Here is a 22,697-nt window from a genome sequence, read left to right on the forward strand (position 1 = left end):
CTTGGAAGGAGAGTGGGCACACAGTGGCGACATTACATGCACTATGTGTTTATCAACAGGAACTTTGGATCCCTTGGATCCCTTAGATCCCACTATACACTTGGATCCCTCGGATCCCACTTGAGTAGATCTCTCGGATCCCACTAGATGATTGGATCCCCACTGGATGCCAGGATCCCTCAGATCCCACTGGACACTTGGATCCATCGGATCCCATTGGGTACCTGGATCCCTTGGATCCCACTGGATGCTCAGATCCATTGGATCCCACTACACGCTTGGATCTCCTTGGGTACTTGGAATACACACTGCGGACACGGATCTCTGGGATCCCACTGGGCACTTGGATCCTAATGCATGATCTGTGATTTTCTTAGGAACCCATTTGGGAGTCAATCAATGGTGCTCTGACACAGACACTGCGGACAACATATTACTAGGACCGTTCCCAATCTCTGGTCCGCTTACACTGGATTGGGGATTCACACTCAGCCACGGATATTAGCCTTTTCAATGGCCTGGATGCACTCAAAGTCCCAACTGCACTTTTGCTCGCACTACACTTGGATTTGTCAGATCCCCAATCCAAATCACTCAAAGAAAGGGCATGTACTCCAAGATGGATGCCTTTCCAGTGGCTGTCCTCCGAGTCCCGGGATCCTTGTACAACAGGCTCAGTTGAGGGGGAGACTACCTGTGGGCAAACACCACTGACCTCCCTTGGACTTAGGGTTTGCCTCCTCCCAGGTTTAGGGACCTTTGTCCAGGAGCGTCAAAGGGACGAGTAGCCACCTCCTCCACTGACACGGCACTTGCACCGTGATCACTGGCACTAAACTTATCCATAAGGAGCCTCACTGAAGGCCCTATTTGAGCTACAGTGTTAACTAATAAACTGAATTTCTGGTATATGCTGGCTTCCAGACTGGCAATGACATTAGGTTCGGAAGGTTGGGAGCTGGGTAACGGAGTTAATGATAGAGTCGGAGGACTGGTGGTAGGAGAAAAGGCAGTTACAGAAGTAGAAAGGGCAGGTAAAACAGGTGAACCCTGATTAACTGAACTTTTAGCTTTGGCTCTAGCAGCCACCCTTCTTTGTCTATTTCTCTCAAGTTTATCTAAATAATTAGTCAAAAACTTCCATTCCCCTGATCCCACTCTCTGCACTCATCACAAGTCAAGTCGGAAGAGCAAATTTGTCTTCTACAGTGAAAACAAATGGTATGGGAGTCATATTTGATTGACGTAAGTCTGATATTACAGCCTTTGCTGCAAGACCGGCTACTAGTAGAACTAGAGTCAGACATCCTAATCAATTTGGAACGTCTAAACTAAGTAAGCTAATACAATTAGCATGATCACTACCAAAGCAAAGAATACGTCACTAAAGACGAACGTCACAACCATCCAGTAAACTATGTCTAAGATCAAACAAAAGTTGTTGCCAACAACCGATGTTTAGCTGTTACCGGCAGAGGTAAATTGAGCTCTTTAGTAGTGTTGTACCTATTCTTCCCCAAAAGTGGGTGGGGCGAGTTACCTACACCAGAATATTGGAACACTACCGTGAATATCACATTTAAGCTGCCACAATAGTTAGCAACTAATAGCTATGTAGTTACTTGGAAGGTAACTTATATAAAAATTTGCCTTCTAAATCTAAATTTATCAATTCCATGCCAACCCTTTGCTTTTCCATAGCTTATTTGTACCTCCACACAAATCCCAGGCATTCCACACTTAAAAACATTAATAAAAATAAGTTCTGCTAACTACCAGTGCTTGGAGCTTGTGCAACTGGTTAGGAGTAGAGCACTTAGTGTAAAATAGGTCTGTATTGAAGAAATAATTTTCAAAGAATAACATTTATTTGTATCATCACAAAACCATTACTTTTACATAGCCTGATTAGCTACTTAGGTGTAAGGATTCCAAGCTACTGTTGCCAAGTAGAATAAAACTGACAGGGCCTGCTGGAACCATGGCAAACTTCTGTAGTAAGGGGACATGTGGTACCTAAAGATCTGACAATTAAGAGGATGACAGGAACCATAACCATATGAGAAGCATAGGTGCTTGTAATGTGTCTTGCCAGAAGAAGAATCTTATGGGAATACTCATCCAGCAGTAACCACAGATTTGCATCCATGCCAGAATAGAAGAAAAGATGTATTACAAGAATGATGATCATGAGTTCCTTGAAAGCAACTGTCCACCCAACAAAAAGGTGAAACCTGATCTGCTGCTAAGAAAATGTCAGGAGACATATGTTGAAATTTGTTTATAGAAAATCTTTAGTTGACTGATTTCAACACAAACTAGCAGTTAAAACTGCATTGACATCCAAGTTTACTTTTGAAAGTATGAGGTCGACAATGTCCACACCTCATGACCCATCATCTTTAACTGTTCTTCCAAGACACCCTCATAAGCTTGTAACTACTTGACTCAGCCAAAACTAGTATTTTTAGTAACTTTGTTTTTAATACTACATAACTGTGGATAAAACAAACAAGAATCCAGTTAAGTAAAATCCTTGGACTTTCAAGCACATCTCCATATCTTTAAATGGACAAAAGTGACCTTCTGTACTCCTAGCTTTGGAAGCAAAAACAGAACAGAAAAATGCTAAACAGTGGTCTAAAAAAAATTTCGGTCTGCACCTAATGATGAAGTTGGGTGCATAAGACAAACCTACCCAGCCCGAGAAGAACCCTAAAAGAGTTCAGAGGTCTGGTTAAACAAATCATTTATAACTAACTAACAAGACAAACCTATGTCATTTCAATCTTTCCACTGAATGACTTTGCTGGAAAGTGTGTGAAGTTTCCTGACCCAGAAAGTGACAGAAAATTATAATAGGAACACAGTTTTCTGTAAAAAGTTATTCAGTGAGGCTCAGTCCAGAGGTTTATAAGGAAGACCAATCAAGCTTCTCACGATATAGGAAGGATCAAAGATGTTAAATGACAATGGGCAGACTTTCTCTCTCCAAATGTTGACATCTTCATTTTAATTTGGAGAAAGAACTAATTCCCAGACCACATTCTTCAATACTTGAGCCTTCTGAGTAATATCCCATGACAGCTAAAACAGACAGATTCTTTGAACAACGTAGAATTGTAACTTCTTTTATTACACCACTCACAAAAACTCTCCACAAGGATTGGTTAAAGATGGATATGGACTTCTTGCCTGGGGTAGCTACGACATCTGCTGCATCCATTAAAAGTCCCCAGCAGTGAGGCCTCATTTGATAACCTCCATGAGGGAAGGATAAGACTATACTGTGACGCTGGTGGAAACACTTTCTGTAAGGCTGCCACATCAGCTTCTCCCACAGTGAAGTCCTGAGAGCATCCACTCAGAGGGCTAGAAGGTCTGGAAAACTTTCAATTGAACAAAAGGAAAAACAAATATTACCGAGATTGAGGGAGCAACGATCCTTTTCTTGCACTACGCAAAATGAGGCCTAAGGGTGGAAAGGCATACAATTCTATTTAGCCCAAATTGTGCAAGGTAAAATGAAGCAGTAATCTGGTATTTTTATTGTTTTGGCAGATTGCATGAAGATACACTACAGTAATTGAATTCTCCACAACTGTGACAACCTCTTGCATATTTGGATGGAGAGAACATTCAATTTCTCTAGCTAAAAGAGTCCGATGTTGTGTTGCAATTTCCGAGGATAAATCTTGTGATCAACTGGACAACGTTTTCCTCTGCCCAAAATAAAAAGTATTTGTTCAGTTAACAAAGAACCTCTGATCTCTTCCATCCTTTGCTCTCCAATTATGATGTGATTTTCAAGCTGTCTGACGTAATACCTATCACTTTTCCACCAATTTGAGTGAAAGCCTGTAGTGCTATAAATATAGCCTTTAGTTCTAGAAAATGGGGAAGTACTGAGAGGAGAAGATAGCTCTTCACTGACTTAGAAAAGGCATAAAGCCTACTGTAATAAGTAACTCGAGAAAGTGTGAAACCATGAGAAAAACAGTAGGGATGCCTAGCAGCTTTCAGGTCGAGGTAGGACTGCACCAGGGATCAGCAGTGTGCACCTTCTTGTTCAGTATTGTGTTGAATGTAATACTGAGGATGTAAGGAAGGAACACACCAGGTGTATGTTCTATCCTGATGACACCTTTTCTGAGCTCGGCCCCATGTCACCCGGTGAAATTCCATACTAACACGGATTTCTAGGTATAAATATTGCTAAGCATACCAGAGAAAAATGCTTTCAGGAATGCTGGAGTTACTACCCCCAGATCGATCGACTTCCATATGGAAGACGTCGGTATAACCAAGGGTGAGTGAAGGAATCACAACCACAGAGCCACACTCGACAGACATCCCCATGTCAAAATCCCCTGGAAGAGTAGAGAGCCGTTCCAGCCCCCACGCTCACCCGCCCGCCAAGCGGCGACTCCAGCGCCACCTACACCATTCCATTTCTAGCACGTGAGATTTTCACTGTTAAAATTTTTTGTGCTCGTGTTTTTGGCCTGTTTTAAGATTTCCCAGCATGTCGTCGAGCAGCTTTTCTGTCACCAAGTTAAGTACCATCTCCTTGTGGGGTTTTTATGATAAGTTTGGCTGGTTCAATCGCTATTTTAAAGTTTTGTGCGGTTGTTGTTATGACGCCGTGGCGTCCCCCAGCCGGCCATGCCGACCGCGAGATTTGCCCATCCAGCTTGTTCTGGTTGGGGGTCTCTCCTTGTCGTTATATTCTTATCATTATTCCCCCTGGGTTCCACCCTGGTGGTGTTTCCTGGGTGGGTTGTAGCGGTGTTTCTCTATAATTATTTTGATTCACTTGTCGGGTCCCTTCATTAGGGTTCCCGTCATTCCCGCTTGGGTTCCCCCACCAGGGTGTGTTCCCATTGACAGTATTAACTGCTTTATCATGATTTTGTTGTTGTGCTGGTGTTATTGTTTATGCCCTATTTATACGGAGGAGCATCGGTAATAAACTGACGCTCCTCTCGGCTAGGCTATGTGCCTTGCACGAACACAAGTATTTATGGTTTATGTGTATTTTATTTTATTTACGATGGTGATTTTCTGGTCCTAGTTATTAGCCTCATCATACCCTATGTTTATGTTAGGCTAGTATAGCTTCCTGGGTCTCCCGCTCTCCCCAGGGTAGGAATCTTCAGGTTGAGGGAGTTTCTGTTGTCGTTCCTTCCACGAGTCGCTGTTTGAGTGGTAGAGTGAGCCCCATTGTCTTCTCCTTCTCTCAGAAGGGTTAAACTTTCGATGGTGTGTCTCCTCTTGGCCGTCATGGCATCCCTCTCTTACGTTCGACTCTGGTTGGTTTCTGGCTCGGAAATTTCTCTCCCCGTTTTTTCCTCCCCCTCCCTTTCCTTCTCTCAACCTGGTAGCCTAGGCTATGCCTAGGTGCAGGTGCTGACCTAGGCTATGACTAGGTACGAGCTGGCGAGTCCTTAGGTCGCTTTCCCCTGAGGTAGGCTATGACCTTTCACGGCTAGTATTAATTTACTTGACGCGGTGTGTGACTGCAGTTGAGCGGGTGAAGTATCTTCCCCAGTCTCCTGTTTTTACTGGTTCGGGCCTACCCTCTTCCCTACCCCACCAACCCTTCCCCCTCCCTCCTCTTAACCCTAACCAGCTCTTGCCTCTCGTGCGGGTGGCGTCTACGGACGTTTTCTCCGAGTCTGGGGATTTTCCCTGGTGGAGGGATTCGTTCTCTCCCAGGAAAAATCTCCGGTGGCAATGTGCTTGGCTTATTGTTTCGTTAACTCGCTCTCGAACAAGTTTCAAACATTCTTGGGTTTCCCTCATCATCCTCTCCCTGATTCGAGATTACTTTAGTTGGGTTGACTGGCACTTTCTCCAGCCCTTGTGGCCTCGCGTAGTTGGTTGTCTCATCCTCCTTCTGTTTTCTAGCGGTAGGGGTTGGGGATCCCCGGAGGGGGTGGCTCCGGACTCCGGAAGGTGTAATGTATTTGTTTATTACCAGTTCGTTACCATCTCTTGTATTTTATGTATGCATATCCACTAGCGGAGTGAGCTGCTCACTCCGCCATTAGTCATTAACTTGTTCTGAGTCCGGTATCCTGCCCTCGGGTCCCGCTGTTTTTATTCCGGCATCCCTTGTGGTAGGACCCAGTTGACTCAGTTCTCTCGCCCCACCGGAATATCCCGGTGGTCGGAGAACACCTTACTGCTTTAATTAATTTATTATCTAGTAGGCCCGTCTTTGACGGGGGTTTTCTTTCCTCCGGAGTACTCCGGTGGTGGATTGAAATACCCACGTCTACCTAGTTTAAGTTTCTTAGAGTGGTAGGTTCATGTACTCTTTACACTTACAGACTGTGCGTTGTGAGGAGCCAGGATGCACCGCCACCCTCCATCAACCCTACGGACATGTGGTGTGCCGGACCCACACGGGTTGTGCGGTCTGGTTGGATGAACTCATCGTTTGGCATCCTGATAGCTGTGAGGTTTGCTTCACCTTGGTCAACACTGTCCAGGACGAATCGGTAAGCCCTCGCCTTCCGTCACTCACATTTTTTCCCAGTTTGATATGTGCTTATGTTGTAGTTCCTATCCTTATGCTACAATATATTATTTGTGACTTCCCTCTCTCCCTCAGGCTGTCGAGTCCTCTAAGAAGGAGGCCCTTGAGTCCCTCCGCGCCTGGGTGGCTGGGTTTGGAAGGTACGTTCCGTCGGGGAGTCCTTACGTCCTCGATGCCAACTTGCGGGACCTGCTCTACCCCGGCGCCCGGGTGGCTGCTGCTGTCCCGGCGGAATTGGCTGCCCCAATCATCCGGCAGATACAACTCGCTACCCAGCCACCCCAAGAAGACCCTTTGTACGAGGGAGTTTCAGAGGACGTCGCCGCCTTAGATTTGGATCTGGAACCTATGAACACGGAGCCGGACCAAGAGGTAGGTAGAGAGGTAAGTGAGGCTACGGGGGCGGGCGCCCTTTTTGATTCTCCATCGTCATCTGCTTCTTCCTTTTCAGGTTTTCAGAAGTCTTCCATCTTGCGGGACAGGACTCCATCTGCTGTCCCCAAGTTGAAGCTGAAGACTTCATGGAAGGCGAAGGGCTATAAGTCCTCGTCTTCTCGGAAAGCATCTCCTTTCCCCCCGTCGAAGACCAAGGGCGCAGTACCTGTGGCCTCCGGGAGCAAACTAGGAACCTCGGGCATTGGCGCGAGTAAGAGAGCATCTAAACCAAGCTCTCCTCGCCAGCCTGCCTTTGACCCTGAGGCCTTTGCTAATTCCTTGCTCGAGAGGTTCTCGGCGGAGGTTGACGCGAAGCTCTCCAAAATAGCGGAGAAGCTTCACAGCCACGATTCTCTACTGGCGGGTATGGCGCGCTCCGGCGGAGCCGATCCACAGTACGAGATCCCTGATACGGCTGACCTCCCTCCCTTCGCTGTAGGGAACCCGTGGCGCTTTGCTCTTCGAGCCATACGGCACGAAGACACCTTAACAATCGAAGGTCTTGGCACGAGACGCCTGGAGGAGCTAGAGTTTTTCCCTCCTGATCTCCTGCCCCCTTACCCAGGCTTCGTTAGGCTGACGGAGGAAGCCTGGGTACACTCGGATAAGGTCCCTAAGGAAACAGTGGTCTTCCCAAGGGACCAAGCACAGTCTGCTCTCCTGCGCACTCTTACGGAGTGGCAGGCTGACAACACTAAATTGACGCCTTTCAAGGGGAATTACACCATGTTCTCCTTGGGGGACAAATTACCCACTCCCTGCCTTAACAAGGTCGCTCTAGCAACGGCCCAGGCTTGCTTTGACGGCAAACCCTTGCCTCAGCTAAGGGAGACAGACTCCACATCCCTGGTATTCCCGGGAGGTGACGAGTTCTGGAATGACGCTCCGTCCACTTTTACAGTAGGTAAATTGGACGCCGACTGTGCGTCTTCCCAATTTAGTGAGCAGCTTCCCAAGATCCCAGAAGCTTTGCTCAAGGCGGAGTTTGATGCTCGGTCTCGGTTAGGCCGGTCCTTGAGCTCCCTGTGCATAACGGAAGCAACCGCCGTCTCCTTCGCAGAGGAACACTTGTTTCAGGTTCTGGCTAAATCCCTGTTAGCAGGGTTTCAGTCAGACCTGTATGACTTTATGGTGGCAAGGTTGGAGTGCCGCAAGTTCATTTTTGCGGATGCCACCATACGTCATGAGCCTAACAAGCTCATGAAAAGTTCTATCTGGGGGGCGAACCTGTTCCCAGAGGCTGAGGTAGAAAGTGTTCTGGGCAAAGCTACCAGAGCTAACCAAAGCCTTTGTTCTCGTTGGGGCATCTCCGCCTACAAGCGGAAAACCCCAGTCTGGTACCTCTCAGTCTAAGTCTGGGAAGCGCTTTCATCGCCATAAACGACCCCTTCATCAAACAGTCGTTCAGGCAGTCCCGGTCTCGGCGGTGGGCCAACCCTCCACCTCCAAGGCTCAACCCCAACAATTTGTTCTGGTCCAACCAGCCCAATCTCTTGCTGCACCCTCATACGTCTCCTCTCCGGCGTACAATTCTACCTATGAGGGCCGGGGGGTCTTTCACGGCCTTAATAGGAGCGCAAGGGGGGGCAGAGGTCGAGCCCCATACAGAAGCAAGCCTGGCTCCGCCTCCAAGGGAAAAGTTGGCCGTGGTAGAGGAAACAAACCTGCTTCCTCCCACTGAGATCAGTCAGGTAGGCGGTTGACTTTACTGGTTCAGAGACCAGTGGTCCTTCAGTCCTTGGGCACACAGCATTGTATCCAAGGGTCTGGGTTGGAGCTGAATCAAAGATCCCCCACCTCTCATCAGGTTCTACCAACCCTCCTCCAAAGTCCTGGAGGACTATGTGACGGAACTGCTCAACAAGAGAGCAATAAAGAAAGTAAGGCACCTCAAGTTCCAAGGCAGGTTGTTCACGGTCCCAAAGAAAGGTTCCGATCAGCAAAGGGTGATTCTAGATCTGTCGCGTCTAAATCTCTATATAAAATGCAACAAGTTTCACATGCTTACGGTGGCTCAAGTACGGACTCTACTGCCGCGTGGAGCCGTCACCACCTCTATCAATCTTTCAGACGCTTACTATCACGTCCCGATTGCGCGGAACTTCTCTCCCTACCTGGGCTTCAGGCTAGGGAGACAAGCCTACTCCTTCAAAGTCATGCCTTTCGGACTCAATATAGCCCCCAGGATATTTACAAAGCTGGCGGAGACAGTAGTTCAACAGCTCCGGTCCCGGGGCATCTCCCTGGCAGCGTACCTGGACGATTGGATAATCTGGGCTCCAACAGTTCAAGAGTGCCGGAAGGCTACGACCATAGTCATCAAGTTCCTGGAATCGTTAGGGTTCCAGCTGAACAGGGGGAAGTCCCGCTTGACTCCGGAGTCCTGGTTTCAGTGGCTGGGCCTCCAGTGGGACCTGTCTTCGTACAGGCTATCCCTTCCACCGCCCAAGCGGAAAGAGATTGCCTCCCTTACCAGAAGGTTCTTGAAGGACAAAGTAGCATCCCGTCGGTCCCAAGAGAGGGTCCTCGGCTCCCTTCAATTTGCCTCAGTGACGGACCTGCTCTTAAAAGCAAAGTTAAAAGATATAAACAGAGTGTGGCGGAGACGAGCCAATGTCAGGCTCAGAGACAGAGTCTCGTCTATCCCACGGATTTTGAAGGCGAGACTGCAGCCATGGTCCACAGCCAGGGGCCTGTCGAAGTCAGTCCCGCTTCAATTCCCTCCTCCAGAGCTGGTGATTCACACAGACGCTTCATTAAGCGGCTGGGGAAGGTATTCACCAAAACAAAAAGTACAAGGGACATGGTCTACAATGTTCCAACAGTTCCATATAAACACCTTAGAAGCTATGGCGGTGTTTCTAACCCTAAAAAAGCTCCGCCCAACCAACCACATTCACATCAGGCTGGTGTTGGACAGCGCTGTAGTGGTTCATTGCATCAACAGGGGCGGCTCCAAGTCTGGTCGCGTAAACCAGGTGATGGTAGCTATCTTCTCCCTGGCGAACAAACACGGTTGGCATCTGTCAGCCACCCACCTAGCAGGGGTGCGGAACGTGGTGGCGGATTCCCTGTCAAGAACCACTCCGTTGGAGTCGGAGTGGTCTCTCGACGAAGAGTCATTCAATTGGATTCGCCGCCGGGTTCCGGGACTCCAAGTGGATCTGTTTGCTATGGAGAGCAACCACAAGCTTCCTTGTTATGTAGCTCCGAACCTGGACCCTCAGGCTTATGCCACGGACGCAGTGACCATAGATTGGAACAATTGGGAGAGAATTTACTTGTTTCCCCCAATAAACATACTGTTGAAAGTACTACACAAACTCAGGTCATTCAAGGGCCAACTGGCTCTAGTAACCCCCTATTGGCCGAAGAGCAACTGGTTTCCTATACTTCAGGAACTCAAGTTGCGGAGTCATCAGATTCCCAATCCCAGACTGACCCAAGTAGTACAAACAAAGACTGTGTCAGCTTCCTTAAGAATTCAGAAAGCCCTAGTTTTATGGACTTTGTAAAGTTCACTGCTAATAAGGGAGCAAACATTGACCCCGCTAACACTCTGTTTTTAGAATCGGATAAAAGAGAGTCTACTCTCAGGCAATATGATTCAGCGGTCAAAAAGTTAGCATTCTTCTTGAAGGCATCTGAAGCTCATACTATGACTACTAACTTAGCGATTACTTTCTTTAGGTCATTGTATGAAAAAGGCCTTGCTCCGGCTGCTATTACTACAGCTAAATCAGCCTTGAAGAAGGTATTTTTGTATGGTTTTCAAATTGACCTTACAGATTCATACTTTTCATCAATCCCTAGAGCATGCGCTCATTTGAGACCCGTAACACGGCCGCATTCTGTTACGTGGTTCCTCAACGACGTTCTTAAGTTAGCCTCTGATATTGACAACTTACAGTGCTCTTACCTGGATCTGTTAAGGAAAACATTATTTCTGGTTAGCTTGGCTTCAGGTGCCAGAATTTCAGAGCTGTCGGCTCTCGCTAGAGGTGATGATCATGTTGATTTCCTTCCATCCGGAGAAGTCCTTCTCTCCCCTGATCAAAGGTTCCTAGCTAAAAATGAAGACCCTCAGGACAGGTGGTCCCCTTGGAAGGTGGTGCCTCTTCCACAGGACCAGTCCTTATGCCCAGTTCATACCTTGAGGTCCTACCTACTTAGAACTCCACAGTGCAAGTCGGGTCCTCTTTTTATCAGGGAGAAAGGTGGAACTCTTTCTTTGAACGCTATAAGACAGCAAATCCTGTATTTTATTAAACAAGCCAACCCAGATTCAGTCCCCAAAGTTCATGATATCCGGGCGGTAGCTACCTCTACCAATTATTTCCATAACATGGATTTTGCTGAACTTACCAAGTATACAGGATGGAAATCACCTCTAGTGTTTAAGCGCCACTATTTGAAATCACTCGAAGCCCTGAAATTTGCTGCAGTGGCTGTGGGGAGTGTCATCCCCCCACCCAAATAATCCTTAATCCTCTTCCTTTTCCCCCCCGCCCGCCTGCCTCATTTGTTTCTCTGCCTGCTCTTATGGTTCAATCATGCCTCACTGCCTTGCTCCTCATGATTGATGTTACTATTGCCCGTATTCGGATTATCTTGGTGATTGTATTTTGATGTGCTGTGAATTTGGATTGTGTTAGGGGTACTGGATCTGTTTTTTATTTATGCTCCATGTACCTCAATGATTTTTTATATCGTAAGGTCTCTCTTTTCCCTTAGTTTTAAGTTCATGTTTAATTGTCTGTGACTTTATCTTGTTGGGTGTGTCATTTTCCACCTGTAATTGGTCTGTAGTCTGTTTCTGTGCATTGTTCTTAAAGTTAAGTTGTTGCCCTTACCTGTTTTGGGCTGCTTTTGTATAGAGAGTTATGATTATTAAATCTATTTTTCATAGCATGTGTTTTTTGTTCAAATCACCTTGTTTTTAATAATTTTTTCCCTTTTTAGCTTAGCAGTCTTGGCATGGTTCTCTGTTACTATTTCACCGGGTGACATGGGGCCGAGCTCAGAAAAGGGATTTTGACAAAGGAAAAATCTATTTCTGAGGGAGGCCCCATGTCACCCGGTGACCCTCCCAAGGCCTGGTTTCCCCCCCTTCTTGCACATGCCAAGCCCGGGGTGGTGCTAGCCTGGAATGGTGTAGGTGGCGCTGGAGTCGCCGCTTGGCGGGCGCGTGAGCGTGGGGGCTGGAACGGCTCTCTACCCTTCCGGGGGATTTTGACATGGGGATGTCTGTCGAGTGTGGCTCTGTGGTTGTGATTCCTTCATTCACCCTTGGTTATACCGACGTCTTCCATATGGAAGTCGATCGATCTGGGGGTAGTAACTCCAGCATTTTTCTCTGGTATGCTTAGCAATATTTATACCTAGAAATTCGTGTTAGTATGGAATTTCACCGGGTGACATGGGGCCTCCCTCAGAAATAGATTTTTCCTTTGTCAAAATCCCTTTTTGATTGCAGAAACTAGAGAGGAGCTAAAGAAAAACCTAGATAGGTGGAGATACATGTTAGATAGCAGAGGGATGAAGATAAGTCAAACAAAGGCTGAATGTAGGACAAATGGAATGGATGATAACTAGCAGGCCACAATTAACCTGGGAGAAGTGAACATCAAGTGTTGAAGTACCTGGGCTTGCTAGTAGATGTAGTGGGTATGGATAAAAAAGTTAACCATCGAATTCACACCAGATGGAATAAATGGGGGAGCGGTATCAGGCATGCTGTGTGCCAAGTTTTTATATTAGGATGAAAGGCAAGGTACATAAGACCTGCTATGCTGTATGGGTTTAGAGGTGGCACCACTGAAGAAAACAGAACAACAAAAGTTGGATAGTGTGGATATGAGGATGCTCCGGTGGATGACTGGAGTGCTGAGAAAAGATAGGATAAGAAATGGATACATCAGGGGATCAGCAAGTAACTGATGTGACAATGAAAGCCCAAGGTTCAAGATTGAGATGGTCTGGGCACCTGATGTGGAGGAGATATGATAAGCAACATATTGCAAAAGACATCATGGAAATGGAAGCACTAAGGGGATGAAGGAGAGGAAGGCCACAGGGAAGATGGAGACATTGCATTCAAGAAGACATATGAGACAAATGAACAGACGAAGAAAGGACACAAGATAGAAACACCATGAAAAGGCTGAAAAAAAAACTGACCCCATATAAGGATCAAGCTGAAACAAAGAGGAGGTTCTAGGAAATTTATATATCGCCCTCTGTCACCCTGGGAATGTATCATAACAGCAATACTTGAAGAGATAGAAAAATGGCAGGAAGGTTGGCTGAAAACTTGAGTACTCTTTGTAACTGAAAAATAGCATTCTACTGTGTACATTACTACATATACTGGTACTGACCTACTTAAAAGGTCAGTGCCCCCCGTTTTTACGCGTTTCACATTTCCGCGTTTCATTTTGTTGCAGATTTTTGTGGAACACATCATTCACTTGTCTGCGGGGGATATTTCACTAATTTGCAGATTTTTCTTTGGGTTGCATCTCTAAAATTATCACTAATTCGCTTTTTTCGTAGAGCAACAATGTGTATTCACTAATTATTGTATTTTTTCATTAAAATATATGTATACTGAGAGAGAGAGAGAGAGAGAGAGAGAGAGAGAGAGAGAGAGAGAGAGAGAGAGAGAGAGAGAGAGAGAGAGAGAGAGAGCACAAGAATTTGTTAATAAATTTATGGGAGATGGTGAGGAATAACCACGTTTGTATGATAACTAAATGATTTGCCTAAAAATAAGTACTAATATTCAAATGTTAATAATAATAATAATAATAATAATAATAATAATAATAACATATTTATGCATTTCTATAGTAAATTATGTGAAATTTTAAACAAACAAATACTGTACATATTACCAATCTTTTCCAAAGCTCTGACTTGAGGGGGGAGGTTGGACCTATCACATATGTCAAATATCTGAGGACCCTGCAGTCAGATATTTGACATATATGACAGGTTCAACCTCCCCCCATCACTTGAAAGCTTTGGAAAAGATTGGGAATATGTATTTGTGTAAAATTTCACATAATTTACTATAGAAATTCATAAATTTTTAAAATACAGTATTTTATTATTATCATTATCATTGTTATGTTGCCCATTTGGTGGTTAAATAAAATAGCTATGAATAAAACTGAAAAATCTCTCTCTCTCATTCTCTCTTGTATGTATATATTTTTAAGAGTAAATTGTTTAAGACGAATTTGAAATGATATTAATAATAAAATTTCAAAGATTAATAACTTACTGTAGTAATAATTTTTTTTATTATAAATGTATTTGTACGTGATCGCAAAAATATTAACATGATGTATTTAAGAAACCTAGCATTCTGTTTGGACGTATGTACATGTCCGATCGATCTAAACTACCCACATACTTTAGATATGCTCTATACATTAGTACTACTGTATCCTAAAATACGTACCTGTACAGTGAATATGATTTCAAAATCATCTTACAACACAGGAAAATATACGTAAAATATACGCCCAGTGCCTTACATACAATGAACAGAACGATGCACAAAGATACGTAGGCCAAAGAAAATGTGTGCCTGAATGATAGGGGATATGTAAGAGTAACAGTTGAAGGCTTGAACTTAATTTTGCAACCTGACTTTGAAATGATATTACGGTGGTCTGGGATGATAGTGTGAAGTAAAGTATATTTTTGCTTGAACTGTCAAGTTTGGTGATGAACTGTTAAAATAGGCAGTTATAAGCATTTTAGGAGTGTATATAGCCTACTCAAGAATAACAGTAGTGGGTGAGTACTGTAACGTAAGGTTAGTTTGGGTGTTTTAGGATGATGATTTGGAGTGTATTTTTGTTTGAAATGATATTAAATTGTTTTAGTATGATAATTTACGGTATATTTTTGTTTGAACTACCAAATTAAGCAGTGAATGTTAAAACAGGCAGTTATAAGCATTTTAGTTTAAGGGGTACAAGGTATTTGGCAGTTATAAGCCAGTTATAAACATTTTTAGAAGGGATTTCTGTGGTATGTTCTGGAACCTATTCCTGCGTAAAAATGGGGGAGCACTGTAATACACTACTATATAACAAAAGTAATATTCTGTACCAAATTTTAACACTAAATCTACTAATCACCAATAAAAATATGAACTAAGATCATATTTTTCTTTTTGTACCCATTATACTTACGTTTTTGTTGCTTTAAAGTCGGGGCTTTCTAGTTGCAAGATAGTGTCAGGCAATGCCAATGATAATGTTTCCCATAGCACTAATGTAGCAAATCCTGCAATGGCTGCTGCAATTCCGAATACTACAGAAGGTGCCCATGGGTAAATGGGTCCCTGGAAAAAGAAAATTCTGAGAATTAATAGTAATCATTCTTTGGGTGCTGTACAGTAATATACACATACTGCAATTAACCACAGTACAGTAACTTAAGATGTGAGAATCTTTGTTGCAATCAACATTAGACACAAAGCACACTAGGTTTTATAACTTGCTAATTTGCCTTCTTTATTAATCCCCAGTCAGAGCAAGGCAAAGCAAAAAAAATTTTTTGGAATGTAGGGAATAAAAGTGAAAGAATGTTGTCTGCAATCCAGTTACCTGATGTCCCTTTTTCCAATTCGACAATTCAAGTTATAATAAGTTGTATTACTGATAGCTCAATGTATTTTCATAATCACGACAAACTCTTACAACATATGAATAGTGCTAACAGACCCCAACATGGAGGTGCCTTCTACAGCATGATTTGCCAGGCACCCTATACACAATACTCTAGATTCTATACAGCATCTCTTCCTGCCCAGCCACTTTTCCTAGAGTCCCTTTTGGTCTCTTCTCTCCTTGCTGCAACACTTTGAACATATAATGTGCTCCTGGTTCCACCTCTGACTTGATTAAGAATAAGTATGACACAAAACCTTAATACAGCTTAGATGTGACTCTGGACTTGTTAAGCTAACTTAAAATACAGCACAGGAACAGGATAAGGAGGAGGAGTAAATAAGATGGAGATTCATCCTCCTGCCAACACTGTAACTGTGCAAACATATTTTATCTACAAAAAGTGGTTTGTTGTTGAAATCCAAACAAAATCTTACATCATACGAGAAAAACTCCAAGCAGACTTCCACTGCAAAAGTAACAATTAAATTTGGTTATAAAAGTTATAAAAGGTATAGGGTAATGGTAAGTAGATTTCCAGTTTCTTTAGCTTGGAACCAACCTTCAGCATGTTGACTTCTCCCCAGACATTACATTGCTATCTCTTTAAAACCTAATCACTTCTTGACAGTCACGAAGCCCATCTTTGGTAAAATTTTGATAAAATCACAGACATAACTTTTTATGTACTCTTGCTAACTAAAATGCCAACTTACAAACCAAATAAAAAACATGACTTCCTTGGCAGAGGTCATAAAGCAATAAAGATACAATCAGATGAACAATAATGCTAAGATCTACAAGATAATGAAAGTGATTGACTGAACATCTAAATAAAAAAAGCCAAACATTCAATTCTCACTGTCAACATTATACAGAATGTAAGTTTACAGTACAGAGAAACTTAAACAGCATTACCACTGGGAGAAATTAGGAAATATATAACAGAAGTGTGTTTAATTTCCATTGCCTCACATACTGTGCACTGAAGCACTGGTTTTCAGGCGACATATGGAAATTGGAGCAGAGTGAAGTTAAAGAGGTTTGATGGCTAAATGGGAAGACAGAAAAGATGAAAAGTTAAGACAAAGAAGCTTCATTACAACCACTAGCATAACACACAAGGTACACTGCATAAGTTTCCATCAATAATGGTCTTATATACAGTACTCATTTCTACATACCTAGCAAGTCTTTCATAAATGAAAAAAATGAAGTACGGGTGGGGAAGATGCTACTTAATACCCAAACTTCAGAACTGTCAGTTTACTAACAAGGTACTCAGTGATGAATGGAGAAACTGAAGAACCAATTCTTGACATCATGAAGGATGAGCTAACTCCTCGAGTGCGGACTTCAGTAGGGAACAACTCCGAGGCATATAAGTTGTTTCCTTGAAATGACATAGAGATGGCCATCTTACCAAGCATTGCAGAGGAAATGATTAACCACTGATGACCTAGATGAGAAAAATAGTGTGTTACTTCAGGAAAAAATGTTTAAACAAGATATTCAATGCTGTGCAAAATGATTCAGCAAGCATTCAGATATAGTGCACTGAGAAGGAAAGGCTCTGTGCCCATAAAATACAGAAAACTTTCTCACAGATATATTAACTTTACTAGCACTAACCCTGACAGCAGAAATGGACAGAATTCCAAATTTCCTTTCCATTCCTAACATTTTTCTTTTATACCTAAACCTTAACACTATTTACAAACCTGAAGGTAAAAATGGTTGTAGAAGCAGTACCATGCCACTCATGAGGTAGCAGACAGAGACTGGCATCCTCCGACCAAATCGAGACACAACTGGTGCCAAGACAGTGTAAGCAGGAACCTCCACCAATCCCATTAGAGCCATATAAGAAAACATATTAAAATTGAAGTTTCCCCCACTTAGTGACAGGCCAAAGTACACCATTCCTAACACAAGACAATTAAGATGCATCACGGTGCTGGCAACACGAAGGCGTGGTGTTCTGAGGAAAAAGTTTGAGATTAAGGAATACAGCATTAATTTTTTCAAGAATATAAGGTCCACCCTGACAAACTTTACACCATCATATGTATAATTTTAAATTTACATGATCAATACCATTAAACGGCATACTACAATTTTAATTATAGTAGTGTAGTACACTTACTTTATAAATAATCCCTTCATTCCAAACAAGACACCTCCATTTTTTTTTCAAATTGAACTTTTCATTCTACCCTAGCATTTTAAATTATCAAGATGGATTTGTTTTCCTACTCATAAGCTCCTCTCAGAAATGTTTCCCGTCATACTTAAGTGTTTCAGGTTCACCGAGTAACCAATGCTGAATGAAATAAATAACCTGTCTTGCTGTATGTACAAACTGGAAGGATGATAAGTGATCATATCTACATACTGTGATGAATAAGCCTTTCCATTTTCCAAAAGTTTGGACCATTTACAATACAGCATTTGATAATCTACTGAACTGTTTTTTTTTTATATTCAACCTTTCCTCAAGTATTTTAGCATGGTAATTTGGCTTTTGCAGAGTTCAATTTATATGGAATTCCTTTCTAACTTGGCAATAAAATTACCCAAACCAGACCCCTATGACTACTCTATGCAAACAAAATTAAGAGATATTTAACTAATTTCTGCACATCCAATTACGCACAATATCTACCATTTCAGAGTTTTTTTTTTAAATCTATTACAGTACTTTGCCTTTTAGTCTCTGACTTCTTCCAGCTTACTGTTTTTCCCATTCTGGCTTTAGCATTTGTTTGTACTTGGTTATTAGCTGATCTTTCTCCCTTTATTAACTAAACCAAAAGAGCATTTTCAGAATGGAAAGCACAAAATCTAGTAATGGACCTCTGGCATAGCTTATTCCAATTTCTCTGTTTTTAATAGCCATCTCTTCAAATTTCGACTTTATGATGGCAATAACGCACATTTGGTCAAAATATGTTTGGCATTCTAACTCCTTAAACCTTGCCTTACCAACATCCTATCTACAGTAATAAATCTGTCACAAAACTGTCTTACTTCTTTACTTATATCTAAAGTTCACCCTGTCTTCAATCCAGCCCCATTAAAGCTGATGGTTTAGCTTTTTTCTAAATCTAATTATAAGGAGACTGCTTTTCATTAACTTATAAGTCTACTCAAACACATTCATCTTCCAATTTGTATTACTTTATTGCAAATGTTTCCTTAATTGTTATGAACTTTTAAACAGTTCTTGGCTCCTGACAAAATATCTATAAATGAGCAAATACGAAAATCTAAGGTAAGAAGAAACATTTTCAAAACAAAGACAATATGATAAACAAGGAAAAGCAGCAAGCAATTAAACTTGCCTAACTTACCTGAACAATACTATTACACCCGAAACATAGCTTTTCAAGATATTCTTCCAACTTTCATCTGATGTGCCTTTGTTAACTTTGGACCCCTGAAGAGAATGAATTACAAACAAATAATTTTATATAATCAACTATATCTAATGATTAAAAAATATAACTTTATGTAAAAATAAAATTAGTAAGAATGGAAATTAAAGTAATGCACAGTACACAAATTGAAACAGCTTGTTATATAAATATGGTATCTGGCAAACAAAAAGGCATTAAGCAGATCACTAACTAGCACTAAAGCAAACCTCTCTTACTAAAAATCAATTAGTTTCAACATTTTTCAAAAGTAAAAACAATCAGTATGTTACAAATGCAACAGTTATGGTCATTGATGAAGTCATCAGTCAAGTAATTCAGTTAGGCAAATATTTTCCTTAGAACTCACCCACTAAGCCCTTAACTCCCCCATAAATAGACAAGTAACATACTTTTAAATACACAACCAAAGGCACAAGAAGTTCCTTGTGAAAGAAAACTTAAATACCTTCTCACTCACCCCATATCTACCCCTGGTCTCACTGTGACCAATGGCACTCACATCAGATCTTTCGCAATTTCAATATCTCAATTTTTTCTCACATGACAGGGACCCCTTAAACTTGTACTGAACCATTCACCTTTCATCCAGACTTTAAACAAAAACCAAGTTCAAAATGCCCCAAAAACTGCAAAGTCAAATACATTACAAAGGTACAAAATTTGACTATTTTTTTAAATTCTGTCCTTGGGGTCATTCAAACCAGCAGTCCTACACCAAACTAGTTACTACAGACAGGCTGTGTTTTCTGTCCTACCCCCATATATCTAGCTTAGTCCTTGTATTTTTCATTTCAGAATAAGAGGCCGCAAACAAAGAGGCCTCCTTTCATTCACATATAAGCATTCTTTAGAAACTTGCTCAGCAAGTTTTTCCATGTAGATTTGAGCTCCTGACGAATATTAATAATTATGTACAAGACTAAGATACAGTGCGTCACTGACTTATGGCAACACCAACTTACAGCGGATTCGACCTTACTTGATGTTGCATCAAGTTACAGCGCTAACGGCAAGAATAGGCATCAAGTTACAGTGCTTAAGGCGCCATTAAAGCACTGATAACGGCAAAACACCAATTTACGGTGGAAATCAACTTGCAGCACACAGTGCTGGAAAGAATTCCCCTGCCATAGTCGAGGACCTACTAACTTTTTCGTTCAAGTAGAAAAGGGCCTCTTACAATGAAGGTTATAACAAGAGTCAAGAAAGTCTTGCATTCTGGAACTTACATGTTGAACAGGTGCTGAGTTGTAATTCCCACTGACATTACACAAAGTTTTGATTTTTTCCTGAAGTTGTTCTCCTAAGTTCCCTTTGTGTAAAATGTCAATGGTATTCAAGATTGGTTAAAGAGTCCTTCCAGTGCTTATGTATCTGATATGTACATTGTAACAATATAATTCTGCTAAACATTCCATGCCTATATTTAGTCATGTGTGTGGATTACTCCAAATATTATTGTATGTACAGTATATGCATTCTATTTCATGAACATTGTCTTTTGCTAACGCATGCGCATGAATCCGCACTATGCACATGCGCATGATTATTCTTTTTCTTCTCTTGGCGCGAGTTGTACACCTTGCAGTTCCCCCTCTGTGTTTACCTGTTTGCTGTATGGAATAAAGCAACTTATGACTCGGGATATTATTTCTCCATCCCTGCAACATTCAGTCTTCTCCTACAAGACATCATCACATATCACCATGGCGCAGTGAGTTAACCATCCAGCTTTTCAAGGGAACGCCGAATTCAGCATTTCAAATCGAGCCGCCATTACCCCTCGATTGCCTGTGGATATTCTTTCATCGCCTGAGGATTTTACAGTGTTGGTGTGGTGTTTCTACAGGACCTTACAGTGTTTGTGCAATGTTTGTGAAGTGCCAGTGCAGTGTAATATTAGTGCTTTGATTTTAGTGGGTTGTATTTCTCTTGTGCCCCTCCCCAGCCACGCAGTGGGACCCTATTACCCCCACCCAGCTACGGAGCCCGACGCACGTCCACCCACCCTCATCATTAAGCACACACTGCCGACTTTTCGAGTCAAGTCAACCGTCAAGGCGAGTAGCCGATCCTTCCGACCACCCACCCCCAGGAGCCCTCCCAGACCTGCTCCGCTCTCCCTCGCCTGCCAGTGTTATCTCGCCACACAGTGGAATTATTTACAGTAACTTTTACAATTAAAACTGTAGAAATTCTCTCTCATCTTCTTGTAACTGTGTATGACACTGCTGAAAACGGTTCATAATGGCTTCTGCTTCACATCAAGATGAACCTGAGGATATACAACACGACCAGGACCTTGAGGACCACCAGTGGCCTTCACACCCAGTCTCACCAACAGACCGTCGAACCCCACCAGGTTTTACAACGCCGGCAACCGCGCCTTCGCTCTCACCACACCTGACTTGACCGCCTCCCACAGCTCCAAATGCAGAGTTAAGGCTCCTCATCAAATACCTTGAGGAATCTCGACAGGTTGAGTTGGCTGCACGTCGGAGAGAGGAGGAACAACGTCGGAGAGAAGAGGAACAACGTCGTCACGAAGAGGATCTACGCCGCCCAGAAGACAATTTAAGAAGAGAGGAGGAAGCTCAACGTTTCACCGCCCTGTTGCAGCTACTTACAGTCAACCCTGCCCAACAGCAAGCAACACCAGCGGGCTCGCAACAACTTCCTACACAACCCTCAGTGCCAACGCCCACCCAGCCACCACCCCCACAGAAGGCCATCGCCTAGACCCCGCCGCCCTTACGTCCTGACGCTACATACCAGGTGTTTAGGGAATGGCGTAGATGCTGGGATGACTAGGCTACAGCGTGATGGTGGACCTAGAGGCATTGCCTACCAGGAAGCAGTTGATACAACTTCGTATGTGCCTTAGCCTGGAGACACAAATGATACTTGAACACACGCTCAACGTACCACCAGACACGGATCGGAGTGTGGACAGGTCTTGAATGTTCTCCAGGAACATATTAAGAACCTGCAGAATGAAGCTCTACGACTCAGGGACCTGCTTTCCTGCAAACAGAGGGAAAGGGAAAGCTTCAATGATTTCTATGTCTGACTGAAGCATGTAGCAGAGGAAATCGATGTCTATCCTGGCCATTCTGCTGCTTGCGAAGAGACTCAGCTGAAGATGATCATCATCATGGGAGTCAGGGACGAGGAGCTCACCCAGAAACTCATTGCCCTGGATGCTGCAGCTCCACTGACCACCATGGTCAATGAATGTCACTCCTATGAGGCCACAAGGACAGCCACCAACGCCATACGTGCCCCTCCTTCTAAATTGTGTGCCGTTTCTGCTTATAGGAAAACCAAAAGACATGGCATGCGCTACACAAGACCCAACCCCTAACAGAGACTCTTCATGCCTTTCCTGCACAAGGAAGCACGGCTCTGCAGACAAGTGCCCAGCCACCGACAGTGTATGTGGAAATTGTAGTGGCAAGGGACACTGGCGCAGGACCCCAAAGTGCCCTGCCAACAAGGCCACATGCAGACACTGCGGCCGAGTGGGCCACTATGACAAGAGTTGCAGACAGCAGATGAGTGCCAAGCAAGGAGGCCCACCCAATGCCA

The 22,697-nt window shown here is 43.3% G+C and overlaps 1 protein-coding gene across 1 annotated transcript in view; it reads right to left on the reverse strand.

The window, feature by feature from the left end:
* Positions 1 to 22,697, reverse strand: part of LOC136853095 (organic cation transporter protein-like) — a 351,698-nt gene that overhangs the window by 14,982 nt on the left and 314,019 nt on the right. The window contains exons 9-12 of the mRNA XM_067128409.1: positions 19,023 to 19,108; positions 17,391 to 17,650; positions 16,944 to 17,128; positions 15,190 to 15,341 (exon numbers count right to left, since the gene is read on the reverse strand). Coding sequence (XP_066984510.1) covers positions 15,190 to 15,341; positions 16,944 to 17,128; positions 17,391 to 17,650; positions 19,023 to 19,108 — 683 coding nt within the window. The remainder of the gene's footprint in view (positions 1 to 15,189; positions 15,342 to 16,943; positions 17,129 to 17,390; positions 17,651 to 19,022; positions 19,109 to 22,697) is intronic.

Source organism: Macrobrachium rosenbergii, chromosome 26 (genome assembly GCF_040412425.1).
Source record: "Macrobrachium rosenbergii isolate ZJJX-2024 chromosome 26, ASM4041242v1, whole genome shotgun sequence".
Lineage (NCBI taxonomy): Eukaryota > Metazoa > Arthropoda > Malacostraca > Decapoda > Palaemonidae > Macrobrachium > Macrobrachium rosenbergii.